The following is a 15,790-nucleotide window of genomic DNA, read 5'->3' as shown; positions in this document are numbered from 1 at the left end:
TAACCCGAAAGATTTCGCAACCCGAAAAAGCCATAGCCGCTAGCGCTGGAAGCCGCGATTTCGTGCGAAAAAGCGCCGAAAAGCACCAAAAAAAATTTTCGTAAGCCGGAAAAAAAAACGTAACCTGGAACAGTTTTTTCCTATCTAATTTTTTCGTATCCCGGAAATTTCATAACGCGGTGATTTCGTATCCCGGGGTACCACTGTATTTTGTATTGTATATTTCTTATATTTTAAACTGTAAGCTGTTTTGATTGCTATATAGCAGAAAAGTGGGATATAAGTAAATAAATAAAAAGTTTTATTTATTGTAGCACATTTCAGATTAATTATGAGAAAGAAAGACATTGTAGCATAAGTTTTCTTTGGGCCGGTACACACTGCCGTAAAGCAGCATGCTCCCAGCGATACTAGGGTTAGGGAGTGTGCACCAACCGCACACTCCCTAACCCTAGTATGTGTGGGGGGGCTATCGTTACGTGGCGCTGTCCACACAGTGCATGTAAGGATGATGTCACGCATGTGCAGCATCCAAACGGCACAGCGTGTGTGTGACGTGTCCGTGCCGCCCCAGGCCGCTTATGAGGACCTGGTGGAGACGGGAAAGGAGCTCTAAAATAGAACTCCTTTTGGGTCCCTGCATCGTTTGAGTGGCAACCAAACAGCCGCGCCAACTATGCAGAGGAGAAAGGGGCTGCAGCGGCTGCCCCTTTCTCCTCTTTAGTGCCGGGGTGCCTAAGGCACAAGGACATCCCTTTTCCAGGCCAAAGCATTTTGCCACTTCTCTTTGGCTTGGAAAAACGCTGTATAGGGGCCGGAGGGCTGCCAGTGAGGTTGCCCTGGCCCCAATCCAGCACAAAAAGGGGCGGTCTGTACCAGGCCATAGACTTCAGTCTGCTTCCTCAGATGCATCAGTAATGAGGAAGTTTATGTGTAGAACAGTGTTTCATAAGTTTCCACATCATCTACACTAGGGAAGGCAAAATGTGGTCCACAGGCTCTATGTCCCTCTGGGGGAGGGAGCAGGCTAAAAAGATGAAGCAAAAAAAAGTAGTAGACCATAAGCCAGTAGTTATCAGACTTTGGTCCCCCAGATGTTTCAGACTTCAGCTCCAAAAATTCCTTACTATTGGCCAAGGTGGCTGCGACTTCTGATAACTGAAGTCCAAAACACCTGGAGGACCAAATTTGGGAAACATTGCCATAAAATGAACATGAGTCAATAATGTGATGTGGCAGTTAAAAAGACCGATGTGATTCTAGCCTGCATCAATAGAAGTATAGTGTCTAGATCAAGGGAAGTAATAGTACCACTCTATTCTGCTTTACTACAATTCAAGTAAAGGGAAAGCTCAAGTTGTCGATGATGATAATTGCTTTTTTTTTTTTTTTTTACTGAGTGCAACATATTGTGTAATCAGCATGGTAAAGAAAGACTGTATAAAGGAAGAAACACTTACTTCTTAAGAGTGCCGTTCAGAAATGTAGTTCAATAGGGCATTTCCCCCAAACATAAACCTTTGGACTTCCCATGTGGTAGGTTGTTTGCTAGCTTGAGATCATAGTTCTGACATATTTATGTACAAAGAAACGGTTTATGTAATAGGAAAGTAGGGGTGACAGAACGAAGCTGGTGAGGGCTTCTTTACTTTTCATGTCTATTTAAATGGGAATATCTGGAAGTGTTGCTTGTCATATAAGCAGATAAAATGTGCTGAAATGCCTCTTCTACAAAACCATTAAAGGTAGAGGAACCCTTCCCAGTTTTCACTTTGGCAAACCTAATTACAGGTATAGCTGAAGAATCCTATTTGACAAATTTTCTGTCATATTGCCTAATTTTAGAAAAACAAGTCATTTTTTGTGAGCTGATAATGTGCTTTTCATTTACCTATATTTAATAACACTGGGTTGTAGCCATTATCCTTTCAGGAGAAATTTCTCTCTTTTTTTCCACAGTAGGTGTTGGAGAATAAGGTCTTGATTATTTTAATTTCATAATTGTTTGTGTTGCTGTGGGCATAATTTCTTTGTGCCTTACTGCTGAGCTACAGAAGACAGACTAGCAGCCCTATCCAAGTTTATTCTCCTAAGCAAGCAATGTTGAAAACTGAAGCTATACACAAATGAAGAACATATATCAATGACAGAGGTTACATTATTAAAAATCTCTTAAAATCAAGTGCAGTGCAAGAGAGATAATGTAGTAAGTGCTCTGATGGGAGTTAAAGGAATAATGGAAATTTATAATGGTTTGTGCCAGTTTTGTGAACCGTAACAAATGGCTTAGTTGATGCAGCTGATGCAAAAATCCTATCCTTCTCCACAAAGCATTTTTCTATTTTTGGCACACGCAAATACCTCCTTCAACCAAGGCATTTTATTTGAGACAAATGTCTGGGGCTGGCATGTGATCTGTTCAAGGAGCTGTAAGAACAAGTATCAGTCTGAAGGCTCTTCTAGCTCACTTTACCATTTCTTTTTGCCTAAAATAAAATAGGGCTTCTGAGAGTTTGTAGTACGCTGTGTAGTGGAAAATTTAGTGGCCTGGAGTGTATTACATATAATGTCAGTTTAACAGCCAAGGCTTCCAGCAATAGATCATAAGGCCATAATTGCCTTCCTTGATCAGTCCAAAGTTGACTTAGGTGAACATCATTTTTTTTTGTGTTAGGAGATGCTGTTAGGAGGACATGGTTGGATCCCAGAAGCTTGTATTTAGAAGGCTGCTGTGTTGGTACATGAAATTTCAAATTCAAGTGTAAGACGACCAAGTTGGCATATTCTTCATTCATTTTTCCAAACCAGTGTTCTTCTACAAAGCATTCTCCAGATGGCCATGCTGGCTGGGAATACCTGGAACTGAAGCCCAGCTCCTCTCGAGATTGTTGGTTTGGAGTAAACTGATGTACAGGATCATAATCCCCAAATTAAGGCCTGGAGACCATGTAGTCCTCTGAATGTTGGACAACAACTTCCACTATCTCTTAGCTGTGGTAGCTAATTGACAAATATTGAAGGTGTGATCCTATCTATAACTTAGCTGAACATAAGCCCCCATTTAACTCAGTAGGATTTAGTAGTGTGGGATTGAGCTTCAAATTGAGGTGCATCTACATTGGAGAAATAATGTTCTGAACAAATATTGCAAACCCCATGATAGGGTAATCATAAGCTGAAAATGGCTTAAAGGCAGATAACAACAGTAACACACATCACAAATGTACACATACATCACACATTCACAGAATTGATGGTTCAAAGCTACACAGGGGATTTGTGTTTCTATTCCTATTGGATATACAGTCCGCCCTTCTCTTACACGGAGGATCCATTCTGGACCCCCGCGTACAAGAAAAAAACGCGGATGCTCAAGCCCCATTCAAACGGATGGGGCTTGTGCCTACAGCGGTACGGCAGCGGCGCATGGGACACACGCCATGGGAGCGCGCCCCGTTCATGCGAATGGGACGCACCACCCCGCGCGGCTTTGAGCATAAGCTCAAAGCCGCATATAGCACGCCCACGTATAACACGGGTAGGGTTGCCATATCCCGGCTGCAACCGGGATTGTCCCGGTTTTGGCGGCACCGGGCCCCTCCTGTCCCGGGTGCCACCAAAAACCGGAACAACCCCGGTTTCAGCTGGGTTGCGCCGCGGCCGGGGCCTCGCTACACTCCTCCTCCTCCACCATGCATGGCTGCGCGGAGGAGGCAAAGGTGGAGGCGGCGCTTCCTGTGCATGGCCGTGCCAGCCTCCCCACAGCCTCCTCCCTCCTTCCCGGCCTCTGTGGAGGCCGAAGCTTCCGCTGAGGCCGGGAAGGAGGGTGAGGGCACGCCGCAATCGCGGGCGGCCTCCTCACATGTCCTCAATTTTTTAAAAAATGTGTCCTACATTTGTCCCTGTTTGGAGGTCCTGACTTATGGCAACCTTAAATGCGGGTGCACTATAATTCGCGGAAAAGACTTCCAAGAAATACAAGATGTAGAAATAAATTATTGTTATACTTGGGACAAACACAAATGAATGCCTACGGGCTCCCAGAGCTCCAATAAACCTGGGGGGGGGGAACATTTGAAGCATCCCACTGATCATGGCATGGAAGGAACAGGCCAACAGACTGAGTGGGAGCAAGTAAAAGACATGGTAGGCTTGGCCATGAATCAAAAGCAGCCTTGCCAATTGGGAAGGTGTTATGTTTTTTGGGCTGGGAACTACACTTGGTTGTCAAGCAGTGCAAAACAGAAGCCAATCTGACAAAAGAGATTTGTGATAATGAGGATCGCTCCCATTATCAGAGCCTTCTTCCCAGAGAACCAAGTGTTAAATGTGAGAAGAGATTACAGTTACATTTTAATGAGGCTCATCATCAAAGAGGTGACAAGATAGTAACTGTCCAGTGAGAAAACCAGTTGAGTAGAAGCATGAACCATTGAGATGTTTCTGAACAGATGTTATAACAGATGCTGGCGAAACTTCAAGAAGAAACTCTTCTAGAACATGGACACATAGCCCGAACCCCCCCTCCCCCCCCCAAAAAAAGCTATGGATGCCGGCCATGAAAGCCTTCAACTTCACAGTATAAAATTATGTTAAAAAATACAAAAGTTAAAAACGTAAACATAGCACGCACCCCAATAAGAAACCTCCTGAGAATGACTACATATTAAAACAAAAACATCTTTACCTGCTGCCAAAAAAAAAAAAAAATGGGGCAGAGGGACTCTTGTGAAAGGGTGAGGGCAGGCACTGAGAAGGCTCTGTCTCATGTTCTCAGCAAGTGAGCATGTGGTGTCAGTGGGACCAAGAGAAAGTCTTCTCCTGATGATCTTAAAAGCTCTGGCAGATTCAGATAGGGAGATGTAGTCTTTCAAATAGCCTGGACTCAAGCCACTTAGGGCTTTATAGGTCATAACTAGCACTTGGAATTGTGCCCGGAAATGAACCGGTAGCTAGTGAAGCTCCTTTAACAAGAAAGTTATATGCTCCCTATAACTGGCCCCAGTCAGCATTCTGACTGCAGCATTTTAAACCCATTATATTTTCTGAACAGCTTCTTAATGCAACTTTACCACATGGGATGTAATCAAAGCATGTGTTGCTATATACAGATGTAACGTCTCAGCAACAACATACGTGATACTTCCACTGCGAAGAGGTGGTAATGTGCTACATCATTCTCATTTTAATTAGTCTGACTGATTAATTAGTTTTAATTTGTTTAATTAAAAGGCTTCTTGGTTAGAAATATGAACCTTCAGCATTTACATAAATTCTCTTTCAGTTGTAATTGTTTTTATCCCCTTTCTCCCTGTAGCAATTAGTCAAAGTAAAGGCCAAAACATACTTCTAAAGTAGACATGTTCAGCCTGCCACCCCAGACATGCCCCAGACCTCCCATACAGTGCAGAAAACCATTTGTAGGAAATTCTGGGTGTTGTGGTCCAGCACATCTGGAAGCCCACAGGCTGTCAAAGGTTGATGAAAAGCAGGAGTTGGCAACTCCGGGTTTCCCATGTATTTGTAACTTATAAACCCCAACTGCTCTAACTAGTATAGACAACTATAAGCGATGCTGGGAATTGCAGTCCTAAACATCAGGGCCGAATCTACCCCATTGATTTAAAAGATGCTTATTTCTTACAGCAACTTCTCACACTTTTGTTTTGATGGTGTTGCAGTTATCTGATATTTATGCCCACATGCCAACTGAGAATGCTATACATGCATTGATATTGCCACTTTCTCCGGCAAATAACCCTTCTGTGGATTTCACTGAGGAAAGCAATTATTTAAACGTACTTAAACTATTCTCAATGGATTTTTTTTGTATATGTTCTGTTTTCTGTACCAGGCTATAAAATGCAAAATGAGAAGTAGTTCTCCAGTAACAGATTTATGATGCAGAGACATTCCAGCTGCTTATGCTACTGTTTTCTCCCCATTGATTTGGTCAGTATTTCTGACTGGTCATGGAAAACATGTGAAAGAAAGTGGAAGAAACCTGGCCATCTTATTTTATGGCCCTAACTTTTCTCACTGTTTTACAGAGGATTGGAGAGAAAAGCCAGAATTTGTGAAAGTTGCCTTTTGGACTACAGTTCACAACATACCATAGCTGATATGGCCTTTCTACCAATGCAGGGTCAGTTACCATTGGATTTGGCCAGGAAGAATTAAAACCTTGAATTTATCCAGGAAAAAATATCCCAGTGTTCATGGTAGCAATGAAGGCCTTGTGAACATGCTCACAATGGTCCATAGTACTTCCGGCAGACTTTTCCTGCTGCAGTTTTGTCTTCTACTTTGCAAAGGCATGTTTAAGTGAGAGGTGGATGATGGATATTGGGAGCAGCTGGTGCTGAGATAAACCAAGCCAAGTTTAAGAGGGAATTTCAGCTCACTAGTCCTCTTTGTTGCTTCTGCAGTTCCCTCTCTCTGTTCATGGACCCACTCTCCTTGTCAAATCCCTGTTCAGCAAAAACTTTCCTGAATCACAGCCTTACCTCAGCTGTTGTCCCACTTCTACCTTATTTTTTTTATATTCTATCTTTGATCTTCAGTGTCTTCCTTCACCCATGTCTTGTTCCTCATCATAGGATGTAAGCCTTCCAGTGTATCACTTCTGTAGTGCCTCATATCAGGGCCAACCCTACCATTAGATAGAGTAAGGTGATGACAGCTGATCTGGTGTGTCATGAAAGGACAACTGTTACTTATATCATTTTTTGTTATTGCGGTTGTGATGGAGTGCCACAATTTGTCAATTCCTGCTTTAATATAAATCTAATCGTGACACACAGTTGCTTTTCCCAAAAAGCTTATAGCACTCTGGAAAGCCACTCATAAGTGCAAATAGTGTGGTAGAGCACACTAAAAGCAGAATATTCTACTTTAAAAAAAACACTTTTGTATGCTTTTAAAATAATTATATACTGTTTAAATGTTATGGTTTTAATTGTTTTTTAAAATTAATTAATTTTCAGGTTTTGATTGATTTCTTTTATTAGCTGCCCTGCATCCCACTCTGGGAGAAACGGGGCAAATAAATAAAATCAGTTAATTAATACCATAGAGGAACCTTGGTATAGCAGTTGGGGGATTTTCTCCTTCAGGTTCCATCCCTGACCAGTCTTAGATACTTAGCTTGGCTATTCTTGTACGCTATGAACTTGGACAGTGGGGCAGAAGACATTTGCTCCTTCACCTCAGGTGAAAAGTATATTAAGCCACCACTTCTTCTTAGCATATATACTCTTCTGTAAGTCAAAACTTTTATGCCCCAAATTGACCCCAAAATCCCAGGTTGATTTATTCATGGTTCAGTATGGTAGGTAATTTGATAGCGTTCTTTCAGATTTCCCCATGCGGTGGGGAGAGCAGTTTCTTTCCCTCTTGAGCCAAGCAGAAAGAGTTTGGGGTGATTGACTGCTTTTAAATGAACAGAGTCTCTCTCCCACCTGTGCCACTGCTATCTGGGGAGTGAAGGCTGAACCGAAGGCTGAACCCTGAAAGTAAAAAAACCTCCCTTTTGCCACACTCACTCATTCAAACACTGAGGGAGCCTCCAGGTTTTACCCTCGACTTATCTACAGGTCATAGCAAAATGCATAATTTTGTCCCCAAAACCTGTCCTTGACTTATACTTGAGGTTGACATAGTCAAGTATATACAGTACCTTGTGTGTGAATGTGTGTTCAAGTTGCCTATTAACCTATGGCAGCCCCATGCATAGCATAGGATTTTCTTAGGTCATGAATACTCAGATGTGATTTTGCCAGTGCCTTCCTCTGAAATATAGTCTATAGCACCTGGTATTTATTGACTGACTCCCATCCAAGTACTAACCAGGACTGGCCTTGTTTAGCTTCCAAGATCAGATCGGATCTGGTGCCTTTAGACCCTGACTCTATCTTAATGATATTAAATAAAAAAATTAGGAAGTTATAGGCTATTAAGCTTTCCCCTATTTATTGCATCAACAAACTGCAGGAAGTTCATGGTGAGGGGGGGGGGAGGGGGTTGCACAGAGTAAGTTCTGAATTGCAAATAGATATTGAAAACTGTGCTGTTTTTGAGGACTTTCTCACAACAGGAAAATAATAATTCATTTCTGCCTACAAGAATGAATTGTATGAAGATTTACATCCCTGCTCTGAACTGGATATTTAAATTACAGTATTTGAATTGTTTCCATTGAATAATTACTTTTCTAGTCTAGGGCCAAGAATCCCTCGGCCTACAGTTCATATGCTGCTCTTACGTTCTCCAGCCCACCTCTGAAATCGATTTTTAACACAGTTTAGACAAACCCCATTATGCCAGGGGGAACACTTGAACATTTTAGAACTGATCGATAGATTATAGAATCATAGAGTTGGAAGAGACCCCAAGGACCATCCAGTCCAACCCCCAGCTGGCCCTACCCAGAAACAGCCCCAAATCACTCTGCAGGTCACCTGGAAGTGACTTCTAGATCCTGGAATGCCATTTCTGGTTTTGATAGCAGGCATTGGAAACGGCTGTCTGGCCCTAGAATATGTTCTCCCTTGGTTTATCCCAGGATAAATTCTGTGTTCACTGCTTGGCCTTTGGGGCTGGTTCTGTCTGAGCTGCAGCTTTTGTTTTTGCCTTTCATTTGTTGTTTCAGTCATCTAGTGTAGGTAACATAATGAGATTACAGGGATTTCTCAAAGGCAAGCTTTTGAAGCTAACATTCTGCCAGTGTCCCAAATGTTAAAAGATTAGTGTTAGGTTGCAGGGCATGACAGTTTCAGTCTCCACCTTTTTAAAAATACCATGTGTGGTGCTCTCCCCCCACCACCACCACCTTTAAATACTGTTTTTTAAAATTAAAACTCATCATAAGAAGGAGAGATGTTTCATTTTCTAGTCTTATGCCATAAATGAGTAAGTTGAAAACAGAGTATTGAAAAAGGATTTCTGCAAAACATTACACTAAGTATCATCATCCTGATTCTTATCTGAAATCTGCTAGCCAGACTGCATGACAGTGAAGCTAGAGGCATACCCCAATTAACAAAGCCTCTTACAAAGAAGCTTATTTTTACAAAGTCTTTTTACTAGAGCCCAGTCCCACTTGTCTTCTGTCTAGCTGGAAGTGTTTTTTTTTTATTTGTTTTTTTGTGCAGCTTTGGCATTGAGAGGATGGTAAAGACAGATTGGAGCAAGACAGACTTTCAGTGTTGGATTTCAGCAGTGTGTCTGCAGTAAACAATGCAATAAAACTTAACCTGGGAAAGTATGAGATACTACTCTCGGTGTTCCTATTGTCAATGTGTGTTTACTTATAACATACAAGGTAAATAGCTGTCCCCCAAGTAATTTACTGCATATGTGTGAAGAGCAAAACAGACGGAAAAGAGGAAAACAGACTAGCCTACCTCACCAGCTTACCCTGGCATGTTGAAAACAGCATAGATCTAACGTTTCTCCACCAAAATGGAAATTATAAGAAAAGTAGTCTGTTGAAAGAAAGAAAATCATCTTGGGATGAATTTTGAAAGAAGCATTCAAGTGGCTACTAGAAGATTCAAAATATTTTTATTTACTTATGCAAGCATTACCTGAACTGATTATTTAATTTCATATGTGCGTAATGTTGGTTTCAAAATAAAAAGTTCGCTAAAACATATTGAAGCAACCTATCCCTATTCTTGCCATTTTACTTCTTCCTCTGGAGCTAAAGTTTCTGTTAAAGAAATAAAGTTCAGGTCAGAACACATCTGCTTTGTTAACTGAGGTATGTGTATAATCTATTATTTCAACTTGCTTCTTCAAGCAGCTGTATTCTGAATTTCAGCAGGTCAAGGCCAAAACCTGAGCAGGACCAAGTCCAAGACTTGCATGTACCTCTTTCTGGTCTTAAAAGAAAAAGCAGGAGATGCATGTAGCAACTATGTTATAAAAGGCAGGGTTAGCAATGGATGATAAATGAACAAAGGGAACCCAAACAACAGATGCCCTTGCATGAGTAACCTTGTTATATTTTGTCCTAATTTTGAAAATGGCAACATGGATAGAAGAACATTTTGGTCATGTACACTTGTTCCACTTGAGTCCTGCAATTGAGGTTGCCATTAGGAAAGTACTGTATCTTAATGTTGCTCACAAGAGCATTATAATGGGAATGGAAGAGGAGGGAAGACCTCACTTTGAAACAGGTGGTAGCAGAAGGCATAAGTAGGTTTGCCTCTAAGTGGATGTCAGAATACTTAGGGAGTGGATCTGTGTTACCAATTCTCCGTTTGCAAAAATAAAAATAAAGTATATGTACTCATGTGCATGTACTTCCTACACATGGGTGGGGGCAGGGGAGAGAAAGTGATTCAACAACTTCTTGAACTTCTAGGAAAACATACTTATTTAATTTCATAGCTATTAAATCCTTTGCAACATTAGATCAGTTTTTAAAAATAAAGGATAGGTGATTGAGAGAATTTATCTTTGTCCTTGCAGTCCCAGTATCAAAGCTGGTGTCTGTTTTTGTCTGATAAGCATGCTTTCCCCCCATATCTCATGATATAGTTTTGCTGCATTTCTCAAATTATTGCCACAAGCATCTCCTTGCATCTAAAAAAGAGTGTTTCTTTGGTCAAATAATCACTTAGTATGGAAAGAAGTCTATGTGTTCTCACATGCTACCTAAGAGCATTGTAAAGATACAACCTCTTGTGAATACTGTACAATTAAATCTTGTGCAGTTACCTCCATAATAATAATAATAAATTGTTTATTTATAGACCGCTTTTCCTATGATCAAAGCGGTGTATAACATATAAAATAGAAACAATAAAATAAAATGGGTCATTAAAACAGTTTAACATACATTAATCCAAATTTCAATCCAATATCAATTATCTAAAAACATACAATTCAAAATATTAAAATCCCAGGTATATATACATCGTAATCAATATCAATAGGGGAAGACTTTTATTACAAGGAATTGGGAGGATAAGCTTGGAGGAAGAGGTAGGTTTTTAGTGCCTTTTTAAAGGCCTCCACCGTTCCACTAAGGCGGATCTCTTCTGGTAGAGCATTCCAAAGAGAAGGTGCTACTGCTGTAAAAGCGTTTTGATGAGTAGTCGCCAATCTCATCTTAGGATAATTGAGTAGTAATGTACCTGTTCTTCTGAGAGTGTGGGGTGGATTATGCAGGGAGAGGCGTTCCCTCAAGTAACCTCCATGCTCCAAATTGTTTGATAACCCGTTTTCCCACATACTGCTTTTCATGATTGCAAGGATGATGGATACACAGGGAGGAAAGATATAGAAAACAATGATCTGTTTGAATGGATTTACTTCTTTCCCATTGTTTCTTATTTTGCCCATTTAGTTTATACTATGTATACCTAATAAATACACACAGATGCAAAAATAATGTCTGCTCGCTTGATTTATTCAGCAACTCTCCTGCAAACCTATGAAATAAAAATATGTGAATATAAATTGCATAGTAAAAAGCTAAAGGTGGTCCGGGACATGAATGTCTAGTTATAACCGACTGTAGGGGGTGGTGTTCATCTCTGTTACTAAGCCAAAGAGCCAGTGTTGTCTGATGACTACTATGGTGGTCATGTGGCCAGCATGACTGTACCGAATGCTGTTTCTTTCCCACCAAAGTGGAACCTATTTATCTACTTGCATTTGCATGCTTTCAAACTAGGTTGGCAGAAGCTGGGACTAGTGACAGGAGCTCACCCTATCATGCAGCACTTGGGTCTTGAATTGCCAACTGTCCAATCTTCTGATTGTCAGAATTGGCGTCTTAAGCACTAAGCCACCGCATCCCATATTGTTTGCATATTGTTGTGGAGTAAAACAAGTAAAAATTCCCATGTAAACAATTGGTATATTTGAGAACAAATATATTCCATTCATTGTAGTATTTCATGGATTCTGGGAACAGCAAAGATCAGACATATTGAAAGGTATGATGTGATATGAGTAAGGATAAAATGTATTTCCAGATAAAGTGCAGTTGGATGTTTATCATAAGAACAAGGCTTGTGTGCTCCTATTTCCCTTCTTTTCATCTGGTTGAGCTCCACATATGAGCATCCAGCCAGTCTCAGATTATTCTGAGTTTTGGCAGTTTATATACTATTCCTTCAAGTTTGAGCAAAACATCAGTACTCTTCCTTAGGGATTAATTCTTACTTCCATTCTTTATACAGTACATACATTCCCTTTTCATTTTGCTTCCTCTTTCAGTGTGCTGTGCAGCCACATTGGTTTTTTCAGATATTTACCATTTTGCTTCTTCCATGAGATTGCTTGTGATTGTGCTTTTTTGCAACTCCTTCAAGAATTCTCACTCCTGTTGGGTGCCTTTTTCCTTTTGCCATGGGATTTTACACGATATTTTCCCAAACATGTTAAAATCAGCTTCCCTGGAATCCAAGGTCTGTGCTTAATTATGTGTACTGTTTTTTGCCTTGCCATACAATTACTTGGTCATGTCCTCCTAAAGTACAGATTACTTTGATTCCAATGACCAACTCCTCCCTGTTGGTTAGGATCAAATCCAAGATTGCTGATATCCTTGTTCTTTCCTCTACCTTTTGAAATAGGAAATTATTTGTAAGACACACCAGGAATTTGCAGGCGAGCCTATGCTGAGCACAGTTTATCTCCTAGTAGATATCAGGGAAATTGAAGCACCTCATAAGTACTAATTTTTGCATCTTTGAGATTTCTGATGTTTGTTTATGAAAAGCATAATCCACAACCTCTTCTTGGTTTGGCGTCCTGTAGTGAACTCCTAGCACAAAGTTGCACTTATTTATTTCTCCATTTATATGTACCCAAATCAATGCTTTCAACTGCCCCACTCTAATAACTTTCATAGATTTCAGTACAAGTCAATTTGTCTTGGAGGTGAAACACATAGGCAAAATAAAGAGGATTCCAGCCACTTTGGAGGTGGTGGGTTTAGACGATGCATGAAGTGAAACCAGGTGGAAGGCAAACTGGAGCAAAAAGAAGCTGGATTGTTCAACTCACAGTGGAACGTGTATCTTTACACCAGCATATAAACAGCCCAGCCTGGGCAAAAAGCAAAAAAGTGACTGCCAATAATGCAGTGTATGTAATTACAATGTACACAAACTGGATAGTCCAACAGGGGGGCATGGGGTGAAGGGGGGCACATATGGAGGGCCTCCATGATTCTACTTTGCTAATATATCACTGGGCACACCAGTGCATGGCACCGGTGGCATGAATGGCATCTGGGTAGGAAGAGAGAGGTAATTGGAGATCACAGGTGGTATGTTTGTGTGACGGTGCACATGCATTGTGGGGAGGCAAAAAATAATAACTGCACAAAGCAGCTTGATGCCTCATAATGTGGACAGCTTGTGACTGTTCAGCCCACCATGGAGTGGGCCATCCAAACAGCAGGGTTTTGACCCACTTTCAGAAAATGCAGGATCAAGCTGCTTTTTTCTGCCTGCCTGCTCTGGCCCTTTGACATATCATTCCCCCTTCTTTTCTGTCACATCTATTCTGTTTGAATAGATTATACGCTTAAATTGTAATGTTCAAATCAAAGAGTCATCCCAGCAGGTCTCCATTCTGCCTATAAAGTCATATTTACCTCCTGTATTAGGACTTCAAGCTCATCTTATGTGTTTCCCAAACTCTGTGTGTTGGTATATAAATATTTGAAGCTATGTTCTTGTCTTTAGGTACTCCTACGTGCATTGGAGCCTGTTACATAGTATCCATCAGGATGCACTGATTAATTGTTAACAGGTCAGGATTGTAATAAATTCTGACTTACTACTGCATATGAATGCACCTGTCAATATGTCACTCTTTTTGTATCTGTGCCTTTTTATTGTTTTTCACCAAAATAATGGTTTGGCTCACAGTCTAATTAAAGTTGGTTGTTGTTATGTGCTTTCAAGTAATTTGTGACTCATAGTCAACATCAAACAGTGATGTTTTCTTGGCAAGATTTGTTCGGGGGGGGGGTGCCTTTTCTATCCTCTGATGCTGAGAGAGTGTGATTTACTGAAGGTCACCCAGTTTTTTTCACATTCAGTGGTCAAACCACTAAACCATGTTGACTCTTATTTCAGAAGAAGGAAGTGGCAAAAACATCTGTGAGTACTCCCCACAAGAAAACCCCATGAAATTCATGGGATCACCATAATTTGACAGGCAACTTGAAGGCACATAACCCACTGGGTGACTTTGGGCAAAACACATGCTCTCAGCCTCAATGGGAAATCTCCTGTGAACAAATCTTGTCAAAAAACCCTGCATGATAGGTTCACCTTAGGGATGCCATAGGCTGGAATATACCTGAAGGCAGGGACGTAGCCAGGATTTTAGGAAGGGGGGGGTCCAGACTAAGTGCCACCATTATAATGAGGCTTGGGCGCAGCGGCGCAGCAGCACGCACCATTCATTTTTCTAATGGAAGGGGGGGGTCCGGACCCCAAGAACCCCCCCCCCCTTGGCTACATCCCTGCTGAAGGCATACAGCAAGAACAACAACAATACACACACTGAGAAACACTGAGAACCCAAATACATTACTAAATCTTTGCCTACATCCTCCACATTTACAACAGAAATAGGGAGCCCATTGCCCTCCAAATATTGTTGGACTCTCATCAACCCCAATTAACCTGGATAAGGGTGAAAAGTGTATGGAAATTGTAGTTCAACAACATCTAGAGGGATACATGTTCTCCAGAACTGTTGAATAGAGCCTAGATGAACACTGTACCAGTTTCGTTTAAGGTCCCTTTGGAGCGTTATACTTAAATATTTTAATGAGTGGGCAAAAGTAGGGGACCAAGACTCTGTGAAAGTAAATATATAGTTATATATTGAACTCACATACTTTTCTCCTCTTTTGAAGCCAGTTTTGCATCTCTGGTATCCTCAGAATTGGCTCTGAAGTAGCTCCACTGAAATTAAGAGCATTGTGGAAACTGAAATCCAAATACTTCAAGTTACTAGAGTTTGGAGACTGAGCCTGTGTTTTGTTTCTTTCAAATGTTCCTTTTGAGTCAGTTGGCTTGTGTTGTAAAGAAAAAAAAGCCATGCATTTTGGACCTTGTCTCCAAACAGGACAGCTGGGAAATTGTAGAAGGACTGCGGGGAGTCATGAATTACACACAGGAACCACAGAAACAGGAAGGCTACCTGCTGAAAAAAAGGAAATGGCCTCTGAAAGGCTGGCACAAGGTGAGAAATAAACATTGAGCACTGGTGTTTGTTGATGTTAAAATCTGTGCTACTTGATCCAATGTCCATCTTATAAGGTGCTGTTAAAAGAGGATTTCAGTTCTTTAAAATATAAAATCCATTGCATTGTCTGTGCTTCTTGACTTATGGAATTGTCTCTCTGTTACAGAGGTGCTTTTTTTCTGGACAAAGGAATTCTGAAGTATGCAAAGAGTCCGGCTGATGTAAGTACTTGGAAGGCACATTCCCAAATGTTTTCATACAGAGTAGCACATAATATAGTATCTTTTGAGTGAAGGAAGTAAGTGATGGTTTCCAGCTAGGTATCAGTAGAAAGAAAGAAAAATGCTGTATTTTGCCTGAACATTTAAAAATATCTTTTCACAGATAGAGAGAGGGAAGGTTCATGGTTGTATAGACGTTGGGCTTTCAGTGATGTCTGTGAAGAAATCAACGAAATGCATAGATTTGGATACAGAAGAACATATTTATCATTTAAAGGTAATCTTATTTAAGTATTAAAAAGGTGTGTCCTGCAGCTGCAACATATTGCATTCAA

At 40.8% G+C, this 15,790-nt stretch overlaps 1 protein-coding gene across 1 annotated transcript in view; it reads left to right on the top strand.

The window, feature by feature from the left end:
- The window catches only part of OSBPL3 (oxysterol binding protein like 3), an 87,689-nt gene that overhangs the window by 20,533 nt on the left and 51,366 nt on the right, over nt 1-15,790 (top strand). The window contains 4 exon segments of the mRNA XM_042474699.1: nt 15,115-15,231; nt 15,401-15,406; nt 15,408-15,455; nt 15,619-15,732. Of these exon segments, the coding sequence (XP_042330633.1) occupies nt 15,115-15,231; nt 15,401-15,406; nt 15,408-15,455; nt 15,619-15,732 (285 nt within the window).

The sequence above is a fragment of the Sceloporus undulatus genome, chromosome 6 (assembly GCF_019175285.1).
Source record: "Sceloporus undulatus isolate JIND9_A2432 ecotype Alabama chromosome 6, SceUnd_v1.1, whole genome shotgun sequence".
Lineage (NCBI taxonomy): Eukaryota > Metazoa > Chordata > Lepidosauria > Squamata > Phrynosomatidae > Sceloporus > Sceloporus undulatus.
Note: the sequence above shows the minus strand (reverse complement) of the source record. Positions and strands in the feature narration are given on the sequence as shown.